The 16,921-nt window shown below is 41.9% G+C and overlaps 1 protein-coding gene across 5 annotated transcripts in view; it reads left to right on the forward strand.

Annotated features, from left to right (window-relative positions):
- The first annotated feature begins 2,699 nt into the window (after positions 1-2,699).
- Positions 2,700-16,921, forward strand: part of TRIM44 (tripartite motif containing 44) — a 113,784-nt gene continuing 99,562 nt past the window's right edge. For 2 of the 5 annotated variants that reach the window (XM_061381142.1, XM_061381144.1), the window contains exon 1: positions 2,715-3,711. In XM_061381142.1, coding sequence (XP_061237126.1) covers positions 3,052-3,711 — 660 coding nt within the window. In that variant the 5' untranslated portion in view covers positions 2,715-3,051. Of the gene's footprint in view, positions 3,712-16,921 lie in introns of all 5 variants that reach the window. The other 3 variants (XM_061381141.1, XM_061381140.1, XM_061381143.1) reach the window with 3 other exon arrangements.

Here is a 16,921-nt window from a genome sequence, read left to right on the forward strand (position 1 = left end):
TGGAGCCAAAAAAAGAAAAGAAAAAAAAAAAAAGACACTGTATCTTTCACTTTGTCCCCTCTTGGATTGTTTGCTTTGGGAGAATTTACCTGCCATATCATGAAGGCATTCAAGCAACCCAACAGAAAATGGCAAGGCTTCCTGACAACAGCCATGTGAAGGAGCCAACTCGGAAGCAAATCCTACACTTCTAGTCAAGTCTTCAAATGACTACAGCCCCAGCCAACATTTCGCTGAAATCTCTTGAGATACCCTGAGTTGAACCACTCAGTTAAGCCACTCCTATGATCCTGGCTCAGGAATAAGTGAAGTAATAATTGTTCATTATTTTAAGCTGCTACATTTTGAGGTATTTTTATGCAGTAATGGATTATAGTTTGTGGATTATTATACGTTTCTGTCTCTACATACTCCCAAAGTTTCCAGTTCCTGTGGAATCAGACCATTCTGATTTCTGTGCAGAGGGATACAGATGGTCCATCTTGTGAGTCTGCCATATTCCATCTCCAGAATTTTATAAAGTCCCTTTTTAACATTTCCATTAACTTCTGTCTCTAAGACCCTCTCACCACAGAGGACTCCAAAAAGGCTTGTCAAGTGTCAGATACTGAATTATATGATTCTTTAACTTTCTGTCAAACAAAATTAAGAACAAACAATAATGACAATAATAACAGTGAGCATGCGTGCACAGTCCTGTCCAGCTCTTTGTGACCCCATGGTCTGTAGCCTGCCAGGCTCCTCTGTCCATGGAATTCTGCAGGCAAGAATACTGGAGTGGGTTGCCATGCACTTCTCCAGGAGATCTTCCCAACCCAGGGATCAAACCCACCTCTCCTGCATTGGCAGGCGAATTCTTTACCATTGTGCCACCTGGGAAGGCAAATAATGACAACAAAAGGCATAATTTCTAGAGAAATGAACTGCAAAAAAAATAGAAATGTGTATGGAATTGGAACAAAACGAACCTTTGGATTCCTCAAAGCAATTCCCTAGAATTGCTTTGAGGTTAATAAAACAAAAGATTTTTTTCAAAATAAAATCTCTGACAAAAGCTGCACAGAAATAAAGCATACATCATAGATACAGGTGGAGAAGGCAATGGCAACCCCCTCCAGTACTCTTGCCTAGAAAATCCCATGGGTGGAGGAGCCTGGTAGGCTGCAGTCCATGGGGTCACAAAGAGTTGGACAGGACTGAGCGACTTCACTTTCACTTTTCACTTTCACGCATTAGAGAAGGAAATGGTAACCCACTCTAGTGTTCTTGCCTGGAGAATCCCAGGGACTGGGGAGCCTGGTGGGCTGCAGTCTATGGGGTCGCACAGAGTAGGACATGACTGAAGCGACTTAGCAGCAGTAGCAGCAGCATAGGTACAGGTATTAAAAATTATTTTAAATGATTTTTATATCCCCCCCAATCCCCTGGCATTTTTGTGAAGATCATCTAGAAATCCTAGCTCAAATGTATCTAAGTGAATCAATAAACAACAGACACGATCCCAGTTCCCTTCCTTCTTCTCAACTATATCTCAGTTTCTCCCTGGACTAGATCAAAGTGTCCATTTCCATTCCCAAATAAACACATCAAAAGCTCTTCTATGAATGGAGAGACATATATATGAGGTAGAGGTGGGGAGTTGCTTAAAACAGCAGCCAGCCAAAATGTGTTAAGGGTCATTATGTGCACTAATTATAATTTGTGCCAATAACAGTTAAAATATAGTGAATACTTCTACAAGGCAGGTACCTTTACATTTCATCCACGAAATAGGCCTAAGAGTAGGTATTATTATTATTTCCACTTTGCATATATATATATTTATTTATTTATTTTAAGTGGAAAAGAGAATGATCAATTAACTTCTCCATAGTTGCAAAGCTAGTGAGTTGTAGTACCAGGATTTGTGGGTCCTTGGGCAGTGGCTTTTCCCAACTTGGCTTTTAAAGAGCCAAAAAAGATCCAGTTCAATTCCTGGCTCTTTAGTATTGGTTAATAAATAACAATCCTCGTTCTTTCTCCAGGAACCAGTCTGAATCCAGATGGCCTCCTTACATAAAGGATAATGACTGCATACTAGAACTCTCACTCGACTAATACTGTCTCTCCCTACCTATTTTCACTGACATCTCAGACAAACCCAAGGCAAGCTCTCAAAAAAAGGCACAGAGGCTACCATTCTAGAGTTTCGGAGCCCCTAAGAGAGCAAGAATGCAAATAGACTTTGCAAATAGACAAAGCATAGTATTGCTTTAGATCGAAAATGTCTGTTTGCTCATTCTGACTCCGATTCCCTGAGCCTAGAGGAACAAACACAACCTTTCCCCCTGGAAATCCCAAGGGGTCAGGTTCAGTCTGGTAAACAACACTGTTCTGGCACGTTGCAGAACAGGCAGCAGCGGGGGCTGAGACGGTCAGCAACAAATTCGAAGGAACGAGGTTGAAATGCACCTGTACACCTGCCTAGTGACCTGGAAAAGTCAGATTGACAACTCCAGAGAGCGAGTGGAGGAGGCCGGGGTGGATGGGGGGGCGCAATTCCCGCCTCCAGAGTGAGCAGAGTGAACTGGACACCTCTTCCATCTTTCCCCTCCTTGCGGGGATGCTGAGCCCCCGCGGGAAACGCAGAAAAGGACCATCGCCACTTTAAGTGACTCAGGAAGTGAAAGGAGGCCGCCTGATTGGGGGGAGGGGGGAGGCAAAGTGGAACCGGGGCGGCGCGGAGGTCCCGCGGCTCCGCGATCTCGTCGGGGGCAGCGGGAGGCCGAGCGGGCGGCGCGGCGCGGGGGCCGACGGGGGCGCGGGGAGGCCGCGCCGGAAGTGCCCCAACCGCGGGAGGAAGCGCAGCGGACGCCGAGCTGCCGAGCCGGCGGGGAGGCCCTTCGCTCCTCCGCCGGACGCGGGCTACCGGGAGCAGGCAGCAGCGGCCCCGAGGCTGCGGGACACAGCGCGGCCAGTCCCCGGGACGGGCCCGGCCTGGGGTGGAGGCCGCTCCGAGGCTAGACGGCGAGATCGGTAGCCCAGAAGCCCGGGCCGAGGCAGAGCCTCCACATGGCCTCCGGAGGGGGTGCGGCCTTCGAGGAGCTGCCGCACGACGGCACGTGTGATGAGTGCGAGCCCGACGAGGCTCCGGGGGCCGAGGAAGTGTGCCGAGAATGCGGCTTCTGCTACTGCCGCCACCACGCGGAGGCGCACGGGCAGAAGTTCCCCAGACACCATCTGGCCGAGTACGTTCACTGCGCTGCCCAGGCCTGGACCCCGGGAGCCCGCGGGGTTGGGGCCGGGCAGGAAGCAGTCGAGGCCCCGGTGGAGAATGAGAAAGCCCTAGAAAACGAGGCGGGGGAAGGGATCGAGTCCGAGGAAGACAGTGAGCCCGAGGAAGAGAGCGAGACAGGGGAAGAGAGCGAGGACGAGAGCGAGGAAGACAGTGAGGAAGAAATGGAGGACGAGCAAGAGAGCGAAGCCGAGGAGGACAACCAGGAAGAAGGGGAATCTGAGGCCGAGGGAGAAACGGAGGCAGAAAGCGAATTTGACCCCGAAATAGAAATGGAAGCCGAGAGAGTGGCCAAGAGGAAGTGTCCGGACCATGGGCTTGATTTGAGTACCTATTGCCAGGAAGACAAGCAGCTCATCTGTGTGCTCTGCCCAGTCATTGGGGCTCACCATGGCCACCACCTCTCCACCCTCGATGAAGCCTTCGAGGAACTAAGAGTAAGTATTAGTCATTCGGAGCATAGCCTCAGAGGTCAGGACACGTGGGTTTCAACTCACGTGGCCTTCCTGTAGCCATATTCACATTCACCATGTTCCTAGAAAGCTGGCCTGTTCAACTTGTTGGGAGCAGTGCTTAATGGCCCCTTTGTGATTGAACTCTTTTGAGAATCAGATGGAAGTTCTGGACTCTGACCTGAGAAAAATAAATGTATACGCAAAGTCTAGGGTACAGTGTCTGGAAAATGACAAGCCTCTGGTCTTTGGATGCCGTTCCTTGGGATTTTGACTCCATTTAAGCCAGTTCCCACAGCATCTCCATTGTTGAGACTAGTGCCTTGACTTAAGGTTCTTGATAAGGCAGTCATTTTGCCTACTTGAAAACGTAGCAAACCATAGTTTAGCCAGAGAACCGACGTATGTGGTTCCTCCGTAGTGAAGAGACTCCCTAAGGTTAGGTTTTGATGATAACTTTATGTGTGTTCCTGAGGTCCGGTTTAGTTCTTCATCTTTGATGCTTGTTTGGAAAAGAGAATGAGAGAGTGAAGGCAAAATTCGTCTGGGAGTGGGGTTTCTCTGTCCTGTATCTTTTGCAGGAGGGCAGGGCCTTTATTTATCTTGAACCGTGCTGGTGTCCTGGAACAGTGTATGGAAATATTATAAATATTAATAAATATTTGTTGAATGAATGAATTTGAAGATGATTTGCCTTTTATTTATACTGTGGATGCTTACAATCAGTGAGAGAGACATCTGGAGTTAACCAGGCAGGAAAGTGAGTGATCAGTTCATTAGGTGATTAGTTCATTAGCTTATTGTCATTGTAACATCTTTTGTTTCTCTAAGCAACCTTGCAGTTGCTGCCACTGGGATAGCAAATACTTTGGTAAGGATATCTGCTATATTAGGATTTTCCCTCTTTTTTAAAATTGTAAAATGCACCAAGTGTATAAAAACATGCACAGTCTCACAACTGTAAAGCAAATACTGTTGGAACTTCCACCTAGATGAAGAAATAGATTATTAGTAGCACTATTGAAGCCCAATGCCCTTTTTATAATTTTCCAGTTACAGCCATCTCCCTTTCCCTTAGGTAGCCATTATCCTGACTTTTGTGGTGGTAATTTCCTTGCTTATCTTTATACTTTTACCACATTTATGCATTTCTAAACTTATTTGAACTTGACACAGTTGATACTGCTCTTGTATTGTTATCATGCATTCTTTTGGAATTTGCTTCATTCTTTCAACATTGTGTTTGTGAGATTCATGCAGTGGGTGACTGTTCATATTCATTGTTGTGTAGAATTCCATTTTATAAATAATGCACAAGTTACCTGTTCTGTCAAGGATGAATATCTGATTTCCAAATTCTGGAGCTTCTAATTATTGTAAATAGTGTTGATACAAGCATTCTTGTATATATCTCCTGCTGCACATCTACATACATTTCAATGGAATATCAACCTAGGAGTGTGATTGTTGGGTCACACACTATGCATATCTTCAATAATACTAGATGTTGCCAACTGTTTTCCAAAATTGTACCAATTTGCATTCCCATGAAGAGTGTAAGAGAGTTCCTTTTTCTCAGTATCTTCACCAATACTTGCTATTACAGAATTTTTAACTTTCGTCGGTCATATGGATATGTCATGGTTTCTTCTTGTTTAAAATTTAAAGCTATTTTGAATGTCCTTTGTGTTTTTCTTTTTTTTGCAAACTACTCATTCAGGTCTTTTGCTCATTTTTCATATGGGTTGTCTTTTTCTCATTAATTTACAGGAATTTATATACACACCCACACACCCACACACATATATATAACTGACTTCTTTGTTTTATGGATTACAAATATCTTCTACTCTCTTTTTCTTTTCATTTTTTAAAAAATTGTGCCTTGAACAGAGAAGTTCTTCATTTTAAGTTAATAAACTTTATCAGTAACTTCCTTTATCATTAGTTCTTTTTGTGTCTTGTTCCACTTAGTATTGATTCTTTGGGTAGTGGAGGTGGCGGCTCAACTTCACTTTTCACCCTGGACAGATAGCCAGTTGCTCTAGCAGCATTTATCGAAAAGCCTTTCCTTTCTGTACTGATCTGCTGTGCCACCAGTCATCTATCAAATGCCTGTATGTGTGCGATGTGTTTCTTGGCACTTCTGTTTTGTACCATTGATCTGTTAGTATATTCCTGCATGAGCAACATGTTTTCTTAGTTACCATAAGTTAGTAACATGTCTTAATATCTGGTAGAGCAAGTCTGTCCACTTGGTTCTTCTCAAAGAGTGTCTTAACCAGTCTTGACCTTTTACATTTCTTAGAATCATACCACAAAGTTCTATATTAAAAATAAAAAGAGTCGGCAAGACCTTTTTTTTTGTATTGTATTGAAATTATAAACCGATACAAGGAGAATTAATGCCATTACAAAATGAAGTCATCTGATCCATTTTTTTAGGTCTTTTACATTGCCTCACAATAAAGTTTTATAATTTTTTTTTTCTTGGAGATCTTATACATTACTGGGAAGTTTATTCATGGGTACTTACAGTTTTATAGTATTGTAAAAAATGTTTTTAATTTTCCCCCTAATTGTATATAGGAATATGATTAACTTTTATATACTGATTTTCATTTCAAGTGTCTTATGATTTTAATAGTAAACCTGTAAATGTATTCTACACACATTATCATATTATTTTCAAGAGGGACAGTTTTTGTTTCTTTTCAGTCCTTATGCTTGTTTTTTTTTTTTCCTCCTTGCCCTGATGCTGTGGATAGGCCCGCCAAATATAATGTTGAATAAAACTGATGGTAGGTATTTTTGCCTTGTTCTTAATTGAGGGATAATTCATAACATTTCACAAGTGTAGTATAACTTTTTTCCCACAGATATATTGCATCAGATTAAGAAAATTTCCCTTCTAGTCCAAGTTTAAGGGCTTTTCCTTAGTACTGAATGGATATTGAATTTTATCAAATGCTTTTTCTGCATCTGTCGCATGTTCATGTGATTTTACTCTTCTACTGTGCTGATGTGATGAATTGCATTAATTGATATACTAAGTGATTTGAAAATCAGTATTATGTTCATATATCTCAAAAACCTCTTTTTCACCTTTGGTAACTGCTTTTATTAGTTTTTTCACTTATTGTTAAAGTGTTTCTTTTTGCAAATACAGGTGTGTACATATATATAGTCTTATTTTCATCCTTTTTATTATAATATTTTTCAGTTAAAACAATCTACCGTTTCTGAGGTAAACTCAACTTGGTTTTGATGAAGTGTCCTTATGTTTTTGAATTTAACTTATTAATAATTTATGTAGGAGTTTTCATTTATATTTATGAGAGAAATTGGCTTGTAAATTTCCTTTCTTGTAATGTCCTCTTGAGATTTTGCTATCAAGGTTATGTTGGCTTCGTAGTATGAGTCAGGATGTATTGCTTCTCATATATTTTCTTCCTGTTTTAATCCTCTGGAAGTGTTTGTATAAAATTGGAATATTTCTTCCTAGAATGATTGATAAAACTGACCAGGAAAGCCATTTGCATCTGAAATGAGAGAGAGAAAGAATTTATTTTGTTATTCTTTTATGGTATTTTTGACTATGGATTCAATTTATTTGATGGTTATATGCCTATGTAGGTTGTCTATTTTCCTTTGAGTCAATTTCGATAAGTTATATTTTCCTAGAAGTTGGTCCATTTTGTTTACATTTTCAAATATGCTAGTATAGATTTATGAATCATATCCTCTTGTTATCTTTTTTTCATACTGTTGCTATCCGCTTTATTCCTTTAAGAACAATAAGCATGTTAATTTATAGTCTGTCACTGATATTCCAGTATGTGAAGACTTTGTAGATCTCTCTTTGCTAGCTATTGTTTTTGGTGGTGGTTTTCAGGTTTCATAATTTCCTTTTGTGCTTGTTATATTTGAGTAACTTTTCATTACCTTTAAAAAATTATTTTGGGGTATTTCCCAAGCGTTGGCATGAAGCTGGATTCTTCAAAAGAGGCTTTGAGTTTGCTTCTGCTAAGACCTAAGTGTACACTTGTTTAGGACCCCTTTGTTGTTTTCCTTCCGTCACTCAGTTCTGTCCGACTCTGACCCCATGGACTGCAGTACGCAAGGCTTCACTGCAGTCACTATCTGCAGTGATTTTGGTGCCCAAGAAAATAAAATCTATCACTGTTTCCCCATCTATCTCATGAAGTGATGGGACCAGATGCCATGATCTTCATGTTTTGAATGTTGAGTTTTAAACCAGCTTTTTAACTCTCCTCTTTTGCCTTCATCAAGAGGCTCTTTAGTTACTTTTCCCTTTCTGCCATAAGGGTGGTGTCTCCTGCATATCTGAGGTTACTGATATTTCTCCCGGCAATCTTGCTTCCAACTTGTGCTTCATTCAGCTTGGCATTTTGCATGATGTACTCTGCATGTAAGTTAAGCGTGGTGACAATATACAGCCTTGACGTACTCCTTTCCCAATTTGGAACCAGTCTATTGTCCCATGTCTGGTTCTAACTGTTGCTTCTTGACCTGCATACAGGTTTCACAGGAGGCAGGTCAGGTGGTCTGGTATTCCCATCTCTCAGAATTTTCCACAGTTTGTTGTGATCCATATAGTCAAAAGCTTTAGCGTAGTCAGTGAAACAGAAGTAGATGTTTTTCTGGAACTCTTTTGCTTTATCTATGATCCAACGGATGTTTGCAATTTGATCTCTGGTTCCTCTGCTTTTCCTAAACCAGCTTGAACCTCTGAAAGTTCTCGGTTCATGTGCTCTTGAAGTGGCATCCCCCTCCCCCAACATCACTTTCTGCCTATAATCAAGTGCACATCCCAGTTTCTTGTGATCAGTAAATGTACTCAGATCAATAGAACTGTTTCTTATACTCTGCTTGTGTTAACATTGGAACAGTACTACTAAACCTTATTAAAATTTCACCAGTTTTTTCTCTGATGACCTCAGTGCCAGGGTCCTCTGGCCACATTGTAGTTTTTTGTTTTTGATCATGATAGTTTTGAGGAGTGCCAGTCAGGTATTTGGTAGACTGTCCCTCAGTTTGGATTTGTCTGATGTTTTTCTCATGGTGAAACTTGAATTGTGGGTTCTGGAGCAATAGAAATTCTGTTTTATGTTTTGCTTTCTTTAACTTAGTAGTATGTCTTGGAAATCACTCCATAGACCTCCCTATTTATTTATTTACTTAACTATTTCAGCTGAAAGTATTCCAATGAGTGTCAGTCATTAATTTTTTTTTAGCTTTTTTAAAAAAATCATTTTTAATTGGAGGATAATCACTTTATAATATTGTGATGGTTTCTGCCATACGTCAACATGAATCAGCCATAGGTATACATATGTTCCTTCCCTTTTAAACCTCCTGGAATCTATAAAGATGGTATGATGGTTCTATATCCAGGGCAGGAAAGGAGATGCAGACATTAAATTCTTAATTTATGGTATTGTTTTTCAACTCTAGGGCACCTATTTGGCTCTTTTTTTTTTTAAAAAAGATCCATTTCTCTTTATCTTTTGGGGTCTGATTCTTGATTATTTGCCATATTTTCATGATTCTTCATCTCTCATCATTTTTCATTCAATGTTAGACACTCTGTTTAAAAGAACTCTAGATACTAGAGTCATATTTTCCCCCCTCACAAAGGGCATACCATTTGCTCTGAAAGGCAGCTAGGAAGAGGGGCTGATCATTTCTACCTAGTAAAAATTTGAACTTGGTCAGAGCTTGATTGCAGCATTAATTAGTTTCATTTCACGTCTGGTTTCATATCTTTTGAAGACAGTGTACATTTACCTATTGACAAGAGAGTAGGTCTCTTAGAATATTAAAAGTGTTTTGGCGTGATAATGGCTAGAGAAGAGAATCTTTGTTATACTGCACTTATTCTTTCACCAAATATTTACTGAGCATCAGCCAAGGGCGAGTACTTTCTAAGCGTTGGAAACATAGCAAGATGGAAAAAGTCTACTTCTGCTGGAGCATACATTGTGTTGGAAGGAAATAGAACAAATGGGCACATAAGCATGTAGTAAGTGATACAAAGAAAAAATGAAACAACATTGTGGGTTTAGAGAGGGACAGAAGTATCCTAGTTCTGCCATTGGCTTTTAGACCCTGGACAAGTTACTTAACAGTTGGCTGTGTTTTTATATCTCTAAAATGGGTATAAAGTTAAGAAATAGTGTTTTGTGAGAGTAAAATAATCTAGTTTGTGATAAAACTTTAACAATGCTTAACAACTTTAACAATGCTTAACACATTGTTGCTGCCAAGTCGCTTCAGTCGTGTCCGACTCTGCGACCCCAGAGACGGCAGCCCACCAGGCTCCCCGTCCCTGGGATTCTCCAGGCAAGAACACCGGAGTGGGTTGCCATTTCCTTCTCCAATGCATGAAAGGGAAAAGTGTAAGTGAAGACGCTCAGTCGTGTCCGACCCTCAGCAACCCCATGGACCGCAGCCTTCCAGGCTCCTCCGTCCATGGGATTTTCCAGGCAAGAGTACTGGAGTGCGTTGCCTTCTCCAAACACATTGTAAGTGCTCTTTAAATGTTAGCTGTTGTCTTTGTTACTATTATAGGAGGAGTCTTGCTAAATGTATAAGTTTAGAGTTAAGAGGAATTTAAACAATATATGTTTTGAGATCTCAATGCCAGACTGGACCGTGAGTGGCTTATGTTGGCAGTAGAAGACCAAATTGTTGCCAAGGGCTAGAGTAAAGCAAACTTAAGAGTTGGCAGGCCAGAATGGTCAGAAAACCAGGGAGATGGTAGAGCAAGAGGGGATCTAGGCAGAGGCAACCTGAAGGCTAAGCCAGAAGGACTAAGGCAAACACCTCGAAGGGATGAGTTTAACCCTTAATCTCTGAAATGACCTTTAAAGTCCTGCCTTTCCTCCTGTACTGTATTTCAGTTTGGCTCCAGAGGATTTGGTCTCCAAAGGATTCTATGGGCCCAAACTTGTATGGAGCCTGTGCTCCAGCTTTATCATAGAAATACAGTTACACAGCCCATATTATGACCTCTCATCTGGCTCAGAACATCTCATCTCAGATACGCAGGTTTCTCTTACTGTGACCATAGTTTCTTATTGTGAAAATAGGTCATGGAGTCTTAACAAAGGAGCTTGATCTGGTTCATGGATATTTTCATATGAAAATTATGTTGCCATGGGAATTTGCATTCATAGCTATAGTTAATGAATTGTTTTGGTTGAACAATGTAAGTGCAATTACATATATTCAGAACTCTAGACCAGCAAGTTAAAAAATTATTTTTAACATAACTTACAGTAGGGGAAATATAGTTTACATTGTGGTCTAGTTTACACACACACACACACACACATACATATTTAACTGACACAAATGGAACACTGTTAACCTTACTGCATATGATATATTCTGCTCTGTTTCTCTTCTTTTCTGTCCAAAAAAAAACCTGAAGATTCTCCCAATAAATTGATTTCATTGCACACTAGTGGGTTAAGTTCTGTGGTTTGAAATGCACTTGTCTAGTTCATTCTAAGATCACCCGAAGAAAAGGTGGAGTCTTATAAAATGGCAAAGGGAGAAGTGATTGACAGACTCCAGCAAGTACTTATAAGCATCTGTGGGGTTTTTAACACTGCTTTGCTGTGGACAGATCCAAAGGTTTTGAAGCCACTCCCTTTGTCCTTGGATGGATATTAGGAGGGCAGAATATTTGGTTAAGTGGGAACAACTGCAGGGGGTAGCTCAGGGAGGGCACACTGGTAGCAGGTGGCTGGAAGGATTTGGGCGCATGCTCAGAACAGCTGGGGCTGGAGGGGCTGGAGGCGGGGTGTGCCACTGCTGCGTCTCCTGACGGCCGGTGGCTCTGCCCGTGCGGTCAGCTCCTAAGAAGCAGCTCTGGTAGGGAGGCAAAGGGTTGAATTTCTGCTGTAATGTCCCTATTTATAGTTTTATTCCTGACTGAATGGATTTGGGGTATCTTCTAATAAAACCATAAAGCACTGGCTACACAGTCCTTCACTCAGTGTCATTTATTTGTATGTGTGTGCTCAAGTTGTGTCTGACTCTTTGCAACCCCATGAACTGTAGCCTGCCAGGCTCCTCTGTCCATGGCATTTCCAGGCAAGAATACTGGAGTGGGTTGCCATTTTCTCCTCCAGGGATCTTCCTGACCCAGGGATCGAACCAACGTTTCTTGCATCTTCTGCATTGGCAGGTGGATTCTTTACCACTGCACCACCTGGGAAACCATTTATTTGTATAGAATAAGACACAAGAAGACAAAAGCTAAGACTAAGGTGAAAGGGGATTCAGCACTCACGGTGGGTGGAACTTCATTAGAGGGAGCCTAGAGGGCTTCTGCAGGGTTAAGTGCAGGGGAAAAGCCATCAAATTTTGTTAAGGGTATGACTCTTCCCCCAATCTTTATTATTAAAATTACACTTATAATCTAAGAAGAAAAAAGGTAGAGGTGACCTTGGGGTATTGGAAGGACAGCGAAAAGGCCATTATGGAATGAAAGAGGAGTAGGAAGTAGGTTAACAAGACAGTGTGTTTCTCACCTTGTTGCCACATTTTGGAATCACCTGTGGAGTGGGATTCTTTAGAAAATAGCTATGATTGGCCTCACCCCAGCCTAAAATAAAAATCTTTGGGAATGGTTAGGTATTTTGTAGAATGTCTTTCTTTTGGGATTTGTCACCTCTTCATCTCATAGTTAGACTGGAGTTACTGGTTTGTAGAAGGAAGACCATGGAATTAAGGGTACATAGTGTCAAGGGGACTCTTGTGAGAAACAGTCCAGACTTTGTTCGCACTCTCTCCCAGGAAGTGCCCTCTTTTTCTCTGCCCCAGTCTTTCAATCAGAATAGAATGGATTTGGAGAAGGCAATGGCACCCCACTCCAGTACTCTGGCCTGGAAAATCCCATGGACGGAGGAGCCTGGTGGGCTGCAGTCCATGGGGTCGCCAAGAGTCAGACACGACTGAGCGACTTCACTTTCACTTTTCACTTTCATGCATTGAAGAAGGAAGTGGCAACCCACTCCAGTGTTCTTGCCTGGAAAATCCCATGGACGGGGGAGCCTGGTGGGCTGCTGTCTATGGGGTCACACAGAGTTAGACACGACTGAAGCAACTTAGCAGCAGCAGCAGCAGAATGGATTAATAGACATATTGTGCTATCAGGTGATTACTTTTCAGGGTAAGTTTGCTGATGTAGTAGGTATGTAATTCTTAAGCCACGCTGGGGATAAAGGACTATGTGCCTGTGGTGTCACCTTTTCTTGACACAGCCCACAAATGGAGGTTGCCCTGTCTGTCCACTGATAACATCCACCTTTTCTCTTCCCATGCATCTGACCCACAATTGAGAAGCTAGAGATCTGTTGGTGTTGGTGTGTCTTCCGCTTGAAGTTACAGTTCAGTCTGGGATAATTGGCTCAGCTTCACACTCTTGTTTCTGTTGTGTGTTTGAATATCCAGAGCCAGAGGCTAAACCTGTCATGTGGCAGGAAGGAGCACAGATGCTCATGACCTCTCGGAAGAGGAGGCAGCACAAAGAAGGGGTGAAGCAAATACTTTAGTCCAGATATGTGGGGTAGAGATGAGAATCTTGCCTGTGTGTGTGTGTGTGTGAGTGACTATGCTAGGGATCAAGCCAACATGATACCAGGATAAAAAAAAATCAATATTGATGCCCTTTACAGATATCAGAAATTAATCAAGAATGAAAAAAATAAAACCAAGCAAGCAAAAGCTTCCAAATACACTGTGGTAAATCCATAATTTATGGCAAATAACTATATGGACAATGACCCTGATGTGCATTGTGTTATGCTAAATTGTTCCTGTTGAACATGTATTTATAAATTAAGCTCAGTTCAGATGTATTTAGCTAGTTTTTGATCAGATAGAGTAATCTGCTTTTAACTTCAATAGAATATTAGAGAAAATATATCCAGACTAGAGCATATAGTTAGCTTTATTGTCAAAACCTGGTGTTTTTAAGCTGATTTTATTTGTGTGAGTTTTGGAGCACTTAGGGTGAACCACGTGACAGATACCGAGAAAAAGAAAGATTCCTGACATCGGAAAGCTCATATTCTTTTTCACACGCCTATTTGTGTGGAAATATTAGAAAAGAGGTACAAATAGTATGTCACGGGGGCTCAGCATTCTCGCCTGGAGAATGCCGTGGACAGAGGAGCCCGACAGACCACAGTCCACATGGTCGCAAAGGTCGGACACAACTGAAACAACTTAGAATGCACGCACTGGGGCTCAGAGAAAAGAGAAGTTAATTTCAGCTGGAGACGTAATCAGGAAGGCTTTCTTAGAGGATGCGGTATTTGAGCTGGGTATTTGATGTGCTTGTACTGGGTAGGTACCACTCAAGTGCTGGGCGGTTGGCCTCGGTGTTCCCATAGCAACAGCCTGTTATTTCACTATTATTTCTTCCCAACACGTCTGTGTCCTATGTTATGAATTCTTCTAGGATTAGGACTGTATGTCATCTTTCTGTTCCCTGCACCTAGCACAGTGCCTGCTGGAGAGTAGATATACATGATATGTTCTGTAAATGTATGATATGAAGTATAATAATCTCTAATAATCACAGGGCATCAAGGAAAGAGACTATTGCATAGGGATTTACCACATCAATGTTTATATTAAGTTCAACTGCATCTAAAATAGTGAAGTAATGTGGAAAACTCCAAAATAATGACAGCTCAAACAAGATGGATGTTTTCTCTCTTGTATGTAAGGAAATAGGCTGTCTAACGGAGAAAGCGATGGCATCCCACTCCAGTACTCTTGCCTGGAAAATCCTATGGACAGAGGAGCCTGGTAGGCTGCAGTCCATGGGGTCGAGAAGAGTCGGACACGACTGAGCGACTTCACTTTCACTTTTCACTTTCATGCATTGGAGAAGGAAATGGCAACCCACTCCAGTGTTCTTGCCTGGAGAATCCCAGGGACGGGGAGCCTGATGGGCTGCCGCCTATGGGGTCACACACAGTTAGACACAACTGAAGCGACTTAGCAGCAGCAGCAGGCTGTCTAAAGCTGGTATGGAGGAATCATGAACTTACTAGGAATCTAGGTTGTCTCTACCTCTGTTATGGCATCCCCAGGGTATAGTCCTTGTCACAGACCGAGATGACTACTGGAGGTCCAGCCAATACATCTGAATTCCAGGATGGCAGGCACAGGAACGTGAAGAAGGGAAGAGAACCCTTTAAGAGAACCTTCCAGAAGTTGCACACATTGCTGTTTATATTTCAGTGGTCAGAGTTCAGCCCCATGGCATTATCTAGTTGCAAGAGGGGGTGCTAGGAAGCAGTCTTTTTTTCAGGCCATGGTGTGTCCCGCTAAAACTGGAGTGTCTTACTAAGGAGAAATGGGAGAATGAACGTGAAGGACCAGGCTGTCTTGCCTTAATTGGCTTTGCCCTCCATGGGTTTGAATCCTGGCTCTGCTACTTGTTACCTGTGTCATGCTGGAGAATTCATCCTCTCTTTCTGAATCTTGGTTTCATCATTTGTAACATGGCCACAATAATTATTTCTCCTTTTAGGGCTGTAGTGAAAACCAAATAATACACATAAAGATCTTAGCACAGTGCCTGGAATATAATAATCCCTCAGCCATTAGTGACTCTTGCTACACCTACAGAGCCATCTATGGTTCTATTCTGAGTTCAATTTCAGACCAGTTAGTCTGACAGAAGTTCGGACACCAAGTTTCTTTGGGTGGAAACTGGTCAGCCCCCTCTCCTTCTGCTCCTTCTGCCTGCTCTATTCTGGTGGGTAGAAAGGCTGGTGAAAAACCTGTCTTCAGAGGAGAGGCTCCTGTATATTGCAGTGTCCTGCTGGTGCCTTATGCACTAGCTAACCAAAACACAGCTGGTATGTCTAATTTTAGGTTCACAAGTCTTGCTGGTTGTCCTCTTTAAATTCTGTTTTACATTCTGAACTGTGGGAAATTTTTATAGAAGCAAAGAGGAGGCAGGGGCAATACACCCTTTTCTTTCTGCTTGGAAAATAGCCTCCGTTTTCTTTCCAGTAAGAAATGGGGACAAGTTGGGGAAAGCCATTATAGGCACCCCCACTGTCCTCCTGTCCATCCTTTGGGCCTGCGTGAACCCTGATGGGGTATAACTTGTGAATGATAGACTCTGACTTCATGTGTATGAGGAATGGAAGTCATATATACCCTTTTATATTTTAAATTTCACTCTGTTGCCTGTGCGGAGAAGGGACTGTAGGGTAGGTGAGGGGAGCGGTATTGCTTCTTGGACCTCAGACAGGCAGGGAGTAGTAGAGATGGTAAAGAGTAATTGAACTTGGCCTAGGTTTTAGAGTTAGGTCTGAAAAGACTTGGTGATAGGTTTTCTCAGACCCAAAAAATGATTTTGCATCTGAGCAACTGTGTAAAGGTGGTTACCTAACATAGGAGTGGATTTGGAGTTGGAAAATCAAGTCATGTGAAGAACTTGGAAAAGAATTTTTGGACATGGTGTGATGATACTAAATCGGTTTAATTTCATTTTGTCAGGACTTTGCTTTATGGTTGGATTCCTTAGGAGGACTTCTTATACATTCTATCTCCCAATCCTTTTCCATTATTTCTCCCCCAAAAAACTTTTTGTGAAAATGATAGAAAGTTGGATTGATTTTTTTTTTTTTTTCCTTTTTGAAAGCATGGTACCAATGCAAGGCCACTGGGATAGAAAAGAAAAAACAACAACAACAAACAGGCAGCCAATATTCTTTTGCAACCCAGCATCTTCTGATACTTTGTAATACAGAATTCAGTATTTAGGAGCCAGTTTAAGATACTGAGAAGGAAGTGGCAGGAAATGGCAACCCACTCCAGTATTCATGCCTGGAAAATCCCATGGACCAAGGAGCCTGGTGGGCTTCAGTCCATGGAATCGCAAAGAGTCGAACATGACTGAGCGACTTGATTTCGTTTCATTTTCATTTAAGATACTAAGTTGTTTTTACATTTCTGCTGACACGTGACTGTTCTTTTGGTCCCAGGTGGTAACAGGCGTTAGACTAGACTGACTCCTCTGAGAGTATAGAGACTGGTTGTCAAGAAGCACTTCCTGTTCTGATGCCCCCTTTACCTGCCATATTCCACCTTTGTTTCCACCTCTTGCCCATTTTTCAAAGAATGTTTA

The sequence above is a fragment of the Bos javanicus genome, chromosome 15 (genome assembly GCF_032452875.1).
Source record: "Bos javanicus breed banteng chromosome 15, ARS-OSU_banteng_1.0, whole genome shotgun sequence".
In the NCBI taxonomy this organism is placed as follows: Eukaryota; Metazoa; Chordata; class Mammalia; order Artiodactyla; family Bovidae; genus Bos; species Bos javanicus.